The sequence below is a fragment of the Adiantum capillus-veneris genome, chromosome 30, assembly GCF_014529385.1.
Source record: "Adiantum capillus-veneris isolate H3 chromosome 30, ASM1452938v2, whole genome shotgun sequence".
Taxonomy (NCBI): Eukaryota; Viridiplantae; Streptophyta; class Polypodiopsida; order Polypodiales; family Pteridaceae; genus Adiantum; species Adiantum capillus-veneris.
Window position 1 is genome coordinate 23,058,953 of NC_140960.1, and position 12,249 is coordinate 23,071,201.

Consider the following 12,249-nt stretch of genomic DNA (forward strand, 5'->3'; position numbering starts at 1 on the left):
TCCCTTTATTCCATTTCAACTTGATTAATCAAACATCAAAGTACAAAAATAAGAATCAATTGACTAGATTAATCATCCTACCACCAAAATGATGTCATCTACTCTTTTTAATCAAACATCAAAGTACAAGTATCCCCACAAACAATTTGGTGTGTAGAGAGTGAATATGAGCAGGGCTCTATTAGAAGATCCCATGAAAGAGAAACCCTAAAATTCCAATACAAAAGCCAGAATCTTTACTAATCAATGTTGATTTAATTAAGGAGGGTAGGGTTCTAATCAATGTTGGTCCATTGGATGCCCAAGAACATGTGCACTTATTTAATCACTCATAGACCAACAAGCGACATTAATAATGATGCCATAGCTAAGGTCTTGAAATGAATACGAGATATTGAAGGATAACACAATGAGCCATTCTTAATGAGAGAAGGTGGAAGTGAAAATAAATTGCATTAATCAAGAGCTCTTTGCAATGGGCTCCTTATATAGGACTAGTTGGGGTCACACCCTTGGGCTGACAACTTTTGTGACATCATCGTTACACTAGCAAAACTTGCCCCATCTAAGGGATCAACGTGATCTTCTACTAGCATGCCATTTTGGTAGTTATTTGTAATTATTGTCATGATCATGGTTTTTGCTTTATAGGACCCTTTTTTGAAAAACATGGAAAACTTAAATTGGCCATATAAAAAACATGCATGTGAAATTTGAAGGATTTTTGAACTAGGAAAGAGTATGTCCCTACGATCCTTAAAAATTCATTTCATTACAGGAATCTCGAGAGATGCGCCCTCTGCTATTACACAGCAATGGCAGGAGCAGGGGCGTAGGACAGCAGGTGCCGAGTAAAAGAAGGGAGCATTGACTACGTATGGCGGCATCGGCAGAGGGAATCCACGCCGCTGGACGAGGGGGTAAAGGACGGAAGATATTTTTTTAATATAGAAAATGGGCTTCAAATCTGACGTTGTGACCATTTGGTCGAGTTGGTTAGCAGGATCATCTCTCTGTGTGTGCGAGCACCAGAGTTCAAATCAGGGCACCTTGAATTTTGCTTATTGTGGGCAGTCTTGGGAGAAGAGAATGTTGACGAATCTCTGGAGATTCTATAACAATATAAACACAGTTTGCTCCAAAAAGCAAGTATTAATACCGACGTGTTCAAAGTTAGGGTCTTCACCACCACCGCATGCGTTTACATTTCGTTGCTCTACGGCGCTTCAACAATGGGCAATGCAATGGGCAATCAGTGCTTTGGCGGCTGGGACGACGTTGCATCGTACTCTGGTAGTGCACCGGCGGACAATTTGATAACAGTGATAGTGGCTGCAGAAGGCCGGGTGGTGAAGGTGAAGCCATCGCCGGCGGACAGCATGACGGCAGCCGAGCTTCTGTTGGAGTTTCCTCCTGGCCATTTTGTCGCCCACTTCCCCCGCTCCTTCTTCCCTTTCGATCCATCGACTGGCCCAGCGCCGGCCTTGACCTCACCATCCCGCCCGCCGGAGCCTCCCTCTCCTCTCCACGCTGACGCCGCCACCATGCCTGGTGATTCCCATGTTTACGTCCTCTTTCCCATGCACCGCCTCCGCAGAACTCGCCTCACTGCCCAAGAGCACCTAACCTTCTCCCGCCTTCTGCATGATCAAGCTACTTCCCGAGCTTCTTATGAAGGCAGTCGTACCAAATCGCCAAACGTAGCACCGCATGACGTCACCGGCGATATTGAGAGCACCGCGACGACTGCACCGGCCACGATGCCACAACTACATCTGAGAATAGATGGCGAGGAAGCAGATCGGTACGCACAGTCGAGGGGGCTGATGGTGCACCTTTCCGCCCTGAGGCTTGAAACCATCCACGAAGAAGAAGAGGGAGAAGAAAGCCCAGAATTAGGTGAGGGTTAAGCTTACTTATACAAAACTAGGTCTCTTGTTTGCAACATATGATGATCAATTAACTCTATAGCTGTCTGTAAAATGGTCCAATTTCATGGCATTGACGAGCTTTAAAACATGAAATGCATGTGTATTTATTCTTCAAATCAAGTATAGTCAATTTTTTTTTATTTGTGTGTGTGTGTGTGTGTGTGAGAGAGAGAGAGAGAGAGAGAGAGAGAGAGAGAGAGTGAGTTACGTGTTGTCGCAGTCGTAGAGAGCAAGGAGTCTTGGTTGTCGATCACACAACCTTGTGCAAAACGTTTTTGAAGAGGAAAGTACTAAGATAAAGGGTTGTCCTCGTGCTCCAAAATGGTTATGGAGAGGACAACGTTGGGATGCAATACACAAGATGCATTGCCAAACAAGGACGTAAGTAGATTCATATTAACCATCTAGGAATAAAGTAAACATGTACATAGTGCATTGAGTACTGTAATACATAATTTAAATTGCCGAATTGTGAGAAAAGAAGTGCGTGTCTATCTGATATATAGATTGAGTGATCGAGATTCAGCATGCTCTAGTGAGGAAAATATGTGGCTAAACTAAAAAGGAAGCACCGACAAACTCAAAAAATACAAAAAACATCAAGAGGCTAAAAATTGAAGTGCACCAACGACCTAGCTATCATGCAAAGGTGTCGCCCAATTGTGCAAGCCAGAGGACAATGTTTGAATCAAGCTACATAAAAGCAATGTGAATAGTTAAACACTTCTTCTTGCAGCTAGGCGCAAAAAGTGAAAATGCTAAATATACAGTGCACATCATACAGAAGTGCCATACAAAAGTATGGTGGAGAGTTGGCACTAAAGCCATGCCCTGCCCCTTAGTATTTATGTGTTGCCCCAAGAAAACGCATATGCATAGGGAATTGGATACAGATAACGGACCTTGAAATGTTGTCGAGCTGCAGTAGTGCTTATGTAGTCGAGACATCCAATGTTGTGAATATATGTCCTCAATGACAGGCACAAAACAAGAGTCAAGACAAATAAAAAAGATACAACATATTGATTAATCTTAGAGAGAAGCATAGGTAACTTTATATTGTATGTTGTAGATAGTGTAGGGTTTATTGCAGTGATGAGTTCTCAATTCAAAAGCCCCACTAGAACATAGTGAAGCACATTGCTACCATGAGTCATCTTATAAATTGCAAAGTTTCCATATCTCGATCATTAGCAAGTGTTTTCTATTGAAATTGTAGTTGTTACTGAAGAGGTGATGGGTGTCAGATGTGTCCAAATTAGACGTGAGTGTAGTGGTTTTAAGCGCTTTAGGAGCATCTCCACCATGCTCAAATTCTCCTTCTCACTAGCTAATGCACATCATCCTCTAGAACCTTGACAAGCTTTAAAAAACTATAGATTTCATGCCTACCAAGGCAATCAAATTGCCACATACTAACGGACCCCGTGCAAATATTCAACTGACCATAACTTGTCCATCCGAGCTCCAATTGATGATTGTGGAAAATCGACATGTGCCACAACTTGGGCACTTCAATCGTATCCATTGAACTCAAATCTGACCACTCATCAGCCTCTATCCTTTCTGTTGGGGATCTGTAAAGCACTTCGATCAACTTTGAACTGCATAACTTCGACTCTAGACATTTGCTTGAGGAGCCCTCTAAATCAACTTGTAAATCATCTCAAAGACCACATCGCAAGGCATAATCCCAGTACTTTAAACACCTCGATCATCCATCCTAGTTGGTCCTTTTTGGAGACTTTTTCACCTAGAAGACCATATCATGCATACATACCCACGGCCCTTTTCTTGCCCATGACCTTCATACCCACTTTATCCCTTTAGCTTGCACCTATATGCACCAGTTGCACTACATTGTACTACTCATAGCACCAACCAACTTTGATTGCACCATCATTTACCAACCCCATTGTTGAACATTCATGTTCAACCACACACATTATTTTTGAACTCTAAAATTGGAACCACCAAATAAACACCATATACACACCAATCCCTGCTACCATATGTACAAAGCCTTACTCTTGCTACCCATTGCTTCTTCTTCAGCGGGTTGGCCAACCCCGCTCATGACAATATGGCTTCCGCTTGGGTCAAATACCTAACATTGAGCTCGTCCATCCACCTGAAACACCTTCCTAACCTATAATGCTGCACCAAGGCATATAGCCAACCATAAACATAGATTGCCCATGGCATACCTTCACCACTCCAAGCATCCATTGGCATCCTGCCTACTTCAAACCAACTGTACCACCAAGCACTCCATCACTCTCACTATCCATACTTGACCCTCCTTTCCAGCCATGTAAAGTGAGGTCCTCCTCAAGCAGACCCTATACCCAATGGATCACCCAGTGCATAGTGGCACTAACCAACATACCCTTCAAGCATGATTCACATGGTTCCCACGATAATTTGGACAAAGCCACAACCTGGGATTCTCCTTCATCCTTGTTCCCAAAGGCTGCCTCCAAACCCTTTCATTATGTCTTCTCTTCTTCATCTAGACCATCATGTTAAGTATGGAATCAAATTCACCCCTTGTAATTTTAAGTTTCAACATGCACATTTGTAAGGCCCCCATTACGAGGAGAAGCCATTGTGCATGAGAAAAATCCTTTGCCGAAAAAGCCCAAAAATTCAATTTTGTTAGAATATCTTGGTCGGATGGCGATCAAAAAGTGATGGAAAAATGGCCGACCACCACTGGCTAGTAGTCAATGGTTTGTTGGCCGATCGTGAAGTCAACAGACAATGGTCAAAAGTCTATTGCCGATGGCCGACTTCTACTCGGACTTGTCTACACAAAGGTAGCCGGCTATACATGGGCACATGGGAATTCTACTTGGACTTGTCTACACAAAAGTGGCTACACATCCACACATGGGAGAGTTATACTTGGACTTGTCTACACAAAGGTGGCTACACATGGGCACATGGGAGAGTTCGACTTGGTGTTAGATCCTTATCTAACAAAGCCAAAAAAAGAGCATCAAAGGGACATCACTCTCATTTTTTATCCCAGTTGATTGTATTAAAATCCTTTGTATTAATGAGAAATACCGCAAAGCCCAAAGTTGTTGTAATATTATTGATTGCCAGTGAGTGTAAAGGGACAGAGGGTTTCCAAATTTGTAACTTGATGTAGTTCTTAAGCCTTCTCATTGGTTTTGTAAGGTTTGGATAATGAAAGTGAGCGTACACTTCATAAGCTTATTGTGAGTTTACTGTTTTCTTCAATCCTTCAAGTCTCTCTCGTAGGGTGTTGCATTGCTATTCCGAGCATACCAACACCTTTGCAGATAAAAGCTCTTCCATTTAACGTAAGTTTCCCGTGATGAAAATGTGTTTTTAGTCGTACTCGTCTATGAGCTGTTTTTGCTCCCTATGCACAATACATTCACCAAAACTGGTTTTCGACCTTAGGAATAGAGCACTTCTAGAGGAAGCCATAGATGTAAGGTCTCCACCTTTCTAGCTACCGGGAATGAACTCAAAGCTTTAGAAGAAAGAATTGGTCATACAATCAGGTTAAAACACTATTTCAAGAGCAATAAAAAATGGTATTTTTGGAATCTTAAGCACAACAAACCCAGGGCTAGAAAATTTCAAAATTTAAATCAGAAAAAAGCTGATTCCGCTAGTCCCTCTCGAAGATTCAATGTAAATTAAATTGTTAGAAAAAATTGGATGGTTGCAGTAATCATTTAATCATAGACTTTTACTAAGGGCTCCCATATATTTTCCCCCAGATACTTATGAAAATAGCAGAAAATAGCCTAGAAAATTAGCAGGGTTGATTTTTAAATCTAGCAGGCTGTGGGGGGAGATAGCGAGAGCTACCAGACACAGAATTAGCAGCAGATGGTGCCTTCTTGAGCCTGGGGGCTTCCTAACCTGCAAACAACTGCCTGATCCAGCCAGGGAAAGTTCCAGAATGTCCATAAAAACTATAAATAGACCCTACCGCTTCACAAATGAATTAGACTCGGAGTCCTAGCCATTTCTCTCTCACATAGAGAGAAACTTTACTCAAAAACCACTAGAGAGAAAAAACACTAGCTAATTATCAACGATAATTAGTTTAATCCCATTTTAATTAGCAAAATTATACTAATTTACCTTTATTTTCTTAATTAATTTAATTAATTAAGAAGATTAAACCTCATTACATTATAAATTACTCTCTTAACTCTTATTATTATGCTGATTACTTTGATTATGATTAGGGACATCAATTAAGCCATATTAGGACTAAAATTAATCTTTTTAGTCTTAAATTAAGAGTAAATATACTAATTAAGCTTAGATTAGTATAAGATAATGATCAAATCTGGATTAAACTATTAAAAAGGTAGAAAAATTATATCATTATTTTCTAGATTAGTTTTTGTGACTAATTAGGTAAAAATTAGATGTTTTTAATCAAAAATTGATGGGAAACCTACTTAATTGACTCAAATATTTCTAATTTAATTATTATAGTTAGGAAATAATATTAGAAATATGGGGTAATTATATCATTAATAGAAAATTAACATAAGTATTTAATTAAGCTGAATTTATTTGTTTTTAGCCACAAATTAAAGGGAGAAATTAGCAAATCAAGTTAGATAATTATGCACTATTTATCAAAGTTAATATACATTATATGTAAGTTGTGATAATTATCTTAAGGTTAGAAAATTAATTGAGCTATTTATCTAAGCAAAAATACACTAATTCTAGCTAAAATTAAAAGAGAGAAACTAGATAATCAAGTTAGATAATCATGTGCTATTTATCAAAGTTAATATACACTATAAGTAAGCTGGGATATTTATCTTAATGTCAAAAAATTAATTTAGCTAATTATTTAAGTCAAAATAGATCAATTTTAGCTAACATTAAAGGGAGAAAACTAGTTAATCAAGTTAAATAATTATGATCTATTTATCAGAGTTAGTATATATCATAATTAAGTTGAGATAACTAGCTTAATGTTAGAAAGTTAATCTAGCTATTTATTTTAGCCTAATTAGACTAATTTTTGTTGAAAATGATGGGAAAAAATTAGATAACTAAATTGGATAATCAAAAGGTGATTGACAGAGTTAGGAAATATCACTATCTACTTGAGATAATTATAACATAATTAATTAATCAATTTAAGTAATTATAATTGGTCAAAAGCCCTATTTTTATCTAAAGATTAATTAGGATAAATAGAATCTACTATCAAAAGTTGCTAGGAAAATTACGATAAGTGTAAACAATTGATATAAAGCTACAGAGATGCAATCTTTAAGAGAATATGAATATAATAAATATTAAGCTTAAAATAAGAAGATTTTAAGCTTAAACTAGATGGAAAAATTAGGAAAAAGATGTAGAAATTTATAAAGAAATTTAAGAGACCTTAGAAAATCCTTAGGGAAGCTATGGAAAAGTTATCTTACCTATATAAGCAGATAAAAAATTACTAGGTCAAGAATTTACCATCTGGGACTACAAATTTAACCTTAATTGGGTTAGAAGAGCAATTAAATTGAATACGTAGGTTAAGTCTAGCTTTTGGATGATTTACCTAATAATTAAACGTCCTTTTTTATAAGGATAAGAAGTCATGGTACCCAAAAGGACCTGAGCCAATCCTCCTTCTGATGATGAGGGTAGTGTTCCTAAAAGAGCTAGAGCGTCGCACGACGACGAAGCCGGGCCTAGTATTAGGCCCATTGACAAGAGCGTTCAAGCCCCGATGCTACAATAAATGCCTGATCAGTCCCAGATTGGTCTTTGTTATAATTAAGTTTAGCTAATTCATGTCTTTATTTAATTAATAACATTGCATACGTAAAGAGGGAGTAAGGAATTAGGAAAAGTATAATTGGCTAAAACGGAAGACATCTTCCAAGATACCTACAAGCACTTGTTTGTAAATTAGGAAGGAAATTTTTGGGATAAGGCTGGTTGACTCAGGAAAGAATGACTGGTCATCCTTATAAAGACAGCTTGTCTCAAGACACCTCTGATTCCTTGGAATATTTTCACTTCAGGTGATGAGTAATGATGGCTTGTCAACCATGGATGAGTTGGTTTCCCCCATGTACATAGAGTCAGTACCTCCTACATGTGTATGTTTGTGGATACTACTTAGAATACCGTTTTTATCATAGGGAGACTGCCCAGTTATATGGGAAACACTTGTTTGGCGTATGGGCGCCCCGAACTTTTGGGTGATGGGTTTCCATCCTATTTATAAATAAGGAAGGGTGCTGTTGTTCACCCATGTATAGGTGTGCTTGAGACAAGTAAAGTACATGTCATAGGGGTGAAACAGTCTTAGATTTTTAAAATGTTGTCTCGTTTCCACTGTGAGACAGCACTAAGCTTTCTTCTAGGGCTATAGACCCAAGCCATTGTCCATGGTAAAGGTCTATTCCTTGGATTTTTCTTATTTAGAGACTCTGATTTTTTATTAGGCTTAGAGACCTGTCAAGGATCGCATCTCGACTTTGGTGTCGGAGGGTTGGGGATCTCACAAGTGGTATCAGAGCAAGGTTAATTAAGGTCTTAGACCTAGAGGAAAAACATTAAGGTACTAGGGAAAACTTGGTTTTGACAAAAAGTGATTAAAAATGTGTAATTGAAATATGAGAGAGAAAGAGGAAAGAAAAACATTGTCCCCATCTGTGCAGGAAGAATTCCATCAGGCCTTCCGCAAGTTTTTGGTCTTCAACACCATGTTTATGGGAGCATGCACATTCCAAAAATACACAGTACGTAAGAGTGTAATGAATCTATTGGATTACATGTTTTCCCCACCCACTTGGGGAATTAACTGGGGAAGGTTTGGTGGAGTTTTTCTCATAGACGCGGGAGAGCTAGAAGGATTTGCTTTAAATCTCAAAAGACTCAAATGGGCAGAGGAGCTTCTAGTAATTGAAGTATACTTGTTCATAGGAACAGAAGACCCAAATGAAACAATAGCAATAGATGGTGGTATTTTAGTGTCACAAAACCAATGGGTATATGATCAAATAACTACCATAGCCTACCCAAGAAATATTAGGCCTATGGGTGTAGGTCCTAGCTTTAGAGGACCAATATTTTGTTATCCTGTATCCGACCCGCCCATGGTGCTAGGCTTTTGATATATGAGTGTTGATGTCCTTGTACATATTAGTTTTCTTGTATCAGTCATTGTATATACCATGAGTTTTCCTGGAATACTATATGTCATGTTTATTGGAATAAGGATTAGTGGATTTACTGTTTGATCTTTGCAATGTGAATGAAGTGCTAAATGTTTTGTAATAAGTAAAGTAGAGAAAAATTAAGTAAACAATAAACTCCCTAATTTAATCACAGGGCAACCCTCGCATAAATAGCCTCTACACTGTTACACAAGAAAAGAAATTACTACTAAAGCATGTCCAACTCCTTGTCTTTAAGGGAGAAGGGCCCAATCTAGAGCGGGATGCAGAAGCATGGTTAGAGGTTATGGATGATTATTTCATAGCCATAGGAACTGCTCAAGAAAGCTAAACAATGTTGGGTATGTTCTGTCTTAGTGGAGATGCCTATGGTACTATGCCTTTCATCGATGATTTTTCGATCAAGGGATGTGAAGAAGGGTCCAGAGGGTGTGCCGACAGTTTGTTGCGCAACATATTGCTGAATGTGATGCCATTTTATCTAGGCTTGAAGAAGTTAACTCGACACTTTCAGGGCCAAATTTTTTTTGGTGCTAAATAGGTTTTAATTGTGGGGATATGTGGCCAAAATGAAAGACGACCGAGCTATACAAAAGATGAAAGAAATATGCACATCGATCACTGAGGTTCAAAGGTTTTTGGGTGCATGTGTATTTTATCGTATTTGGTTGCCACACTTTGCTCATGTTGCACAAAACCTGTATGGGTCCCATGTATAATGCACTCTAGAAGTGGTGGTTGAATCCTCAAACTTAGAGCCTTGGCTAGAATTTTGTAGGCTCACTTGAGGATGGCGATGGGTTGCCACTACCAAATCTCATCCAAGGAGCCACCCTCCTTGGGAATGAGGTAGATTAAGCCCTCACTCATGCTGCGAGGCATCTATCCTGTGTGAAGATGTACTGAAAAGTGTTGCATAGGTCCAAGCCAAGAAAGCCAAGCAAGGCCGTGTGGAGCTCCTCTAGCCGAAAAGGCAGCTCAAGCCTCTAGTGAATCTCCTCAGTCATAAGATAAGGCGTATGTGCCCAAAATTGCTCTTTGCATGCATACTAATGCTCTCATTGAGGCTTTGCGTGACAATAGGTCATGATAAAATTCCGTAGCAATTGAACGCATGTCCTTTGGCTTTGAGGCAAGTGACGCATCATGCCTTCTCAATTGGCTGACACTGGCGTGCGCATGCCTAGGTTCCACTATCTCAAAGAACACCCCTGTCACTCTGTCACCCACCTGGGTCCACTGAGAAGCCTAACGATGGAAAGAAAACTCATGATGCCTCTCCTCTGTGCTAGCAAGCTCCTTGCAAGCCTGTTGTAACTGCTCCTCCAACCAGGGGCTGTCTAGGTGTGCTCCTGCATCCTCTGCAAGGAAGCAACACCCTGTCATAGACACTGCTCCTCCTCTCTCGCTATAGCCAAGGGGGCCGCAGATTCCTAAAGAATGAACCGACTAAGCTGAGCAGGTCCATAGGCCACTCTGTCAACAAGAGAGCCCTACGTATCCAGGCCCTCTATCCAAAGAGCCACCACTCGCTCTCTAAGCTTAGAGTCTAGCAAGACCCTCTCTAGAAAGCGTAGCATCATGCTCCCCCTCCTCTGTCTATCTTTGAGATAGATTCACTCCTCCCACTCTGCGGTCCAAAAGGGAGAAGACCAGGCTATCCGGGGGCCTCACAAAGCTTGAGTGCTACTGGAATGGGAGCTTGTCTCTTCAGACAACTTCTTCCAGTGTTAGAATTCAGAGCTACTGATTATATTTTCAGTTCAGTTAGTGAGAACTAAAACAGAGTACTGGACTGAAATAGAGAACTGAACTGAAATGATATACTGAAATGAAAGACAAAACCGAAAGACTGGAAATGGTATTTGCAGATTGAGATTAATAGCTCAAGGATAACCAGTACAGTGTACAACAGGCTTAAGCCCAGATGATTACAAGTGTAATTGATTACAAGTGTAATTGATTACAAGGGTGAATCTAGAACCTAAGAGCTCGTAAACCCAAAAGTGTTTAGAAAACCAAAAGCCAAAAAGCCAAAAGCCAAAAAGCCAAAAGCCAAAAAGCCAAAAGCCAAGAAGCCAAGAAACCCGATTACAGTGTAGCGGGTCCTATTTATAGCTCTTAGGAGTTACTACAATAACTGCATGCGATAATTATTGCCAGTGTAGCTGTTCCCGCCTCCCACTGGTCGGCCTTCTAAGGGGCAGTTCCCGCCTGTTGGGATTGTCCTCGCTTCCGCCTGCTGGACTGTCCTCGCTTTCTACATCCTTCCCTCCTTTCTTGAATTTTGGTATAACTCCAAAATTTTTGAAAAAAATCCACCGCCTGATTCTGATTTGGTGTTGAGAAAACCATCTGGTTTTTTGATTTGGCTAATGTTCCTCATGATACTACTCTTTCAGTATTGCCAGCTTTATACCATACTTCATACTTGTTGAGTACTTGACACCCATATAATTGTAATTCCAAGGGTGCCCAACCAAGGAGATTCTAGTGCCAACTGGGAAAATCCACCATCTGATTCTGAGATGGAACTACCCAGTATCCTTCCACTGAACCCGCTTCCTCTTGCCCTTCTTCTGTGTTTGTGCCTCAGAAGTCCGAGTGCCAGCATTTTCCTTTTGGATAAGTCTGTAAATGGCCTCCTGCTCAAGCTGATCCCGCATTTCAGTGGACATCTCAAATTCATAAGGCGTGAGGGCGTTGTAGGTTTTGGTGTCGGGATCATACAAACTATGTTTGCCCTTTGTCAGATGGGTTCTGGCCAATTTATGACAATGCGAGGCTATGTGGATCCATCCCTATGGAAGAGGCTGATTTGTCTTAATTCTAGCTTCAAAGAGAATGTCATCCAGCTCTCTATATTGTGGCCCGAGTCTTGGTTTTGCAATGATATCCTTTTCAAGAATCTTGGAAGACTCCACGGTCAGTTGAAGTAACTGATTTGTTATCTTCATTAATCCATGGAGCTGGATCTTCCACTGTTCCATACAGAGTTTGACCTTTTGCATTTCTCCATGTAGATCCATGGCAGTATCCATTTTGAGGGCGTCATTGATCAGTGATTTCCAGGATTTCCATTCCATAGTGGCTCGCTCATACCAGTCCCGGAG

At 40.0% G+C, this 12,249-nt stretch overlaps 1 protein-coding gene across 1 annotated transcript; it reads left to right on the forward strand.

The window, feature by feature from the left end:
- The first annotated feature begins 1,232 nt into the window (after nt 1-1,232).
- LOC147417667 (uncharacterized) lies at nt 1,233-1,910 on the forward strand. Its single transcript, XM_086507029.1, has one exon. It carries the CDS (start codon nt 1,233-1,235, stop codon nt 1,908-1,910), a length of 678 nt encoding a protein of 225 aa, XP_086363155.1.
- The last annotated feature ends 10,339 nt before the right edge of the window (nt 1,911-12,249 follow it).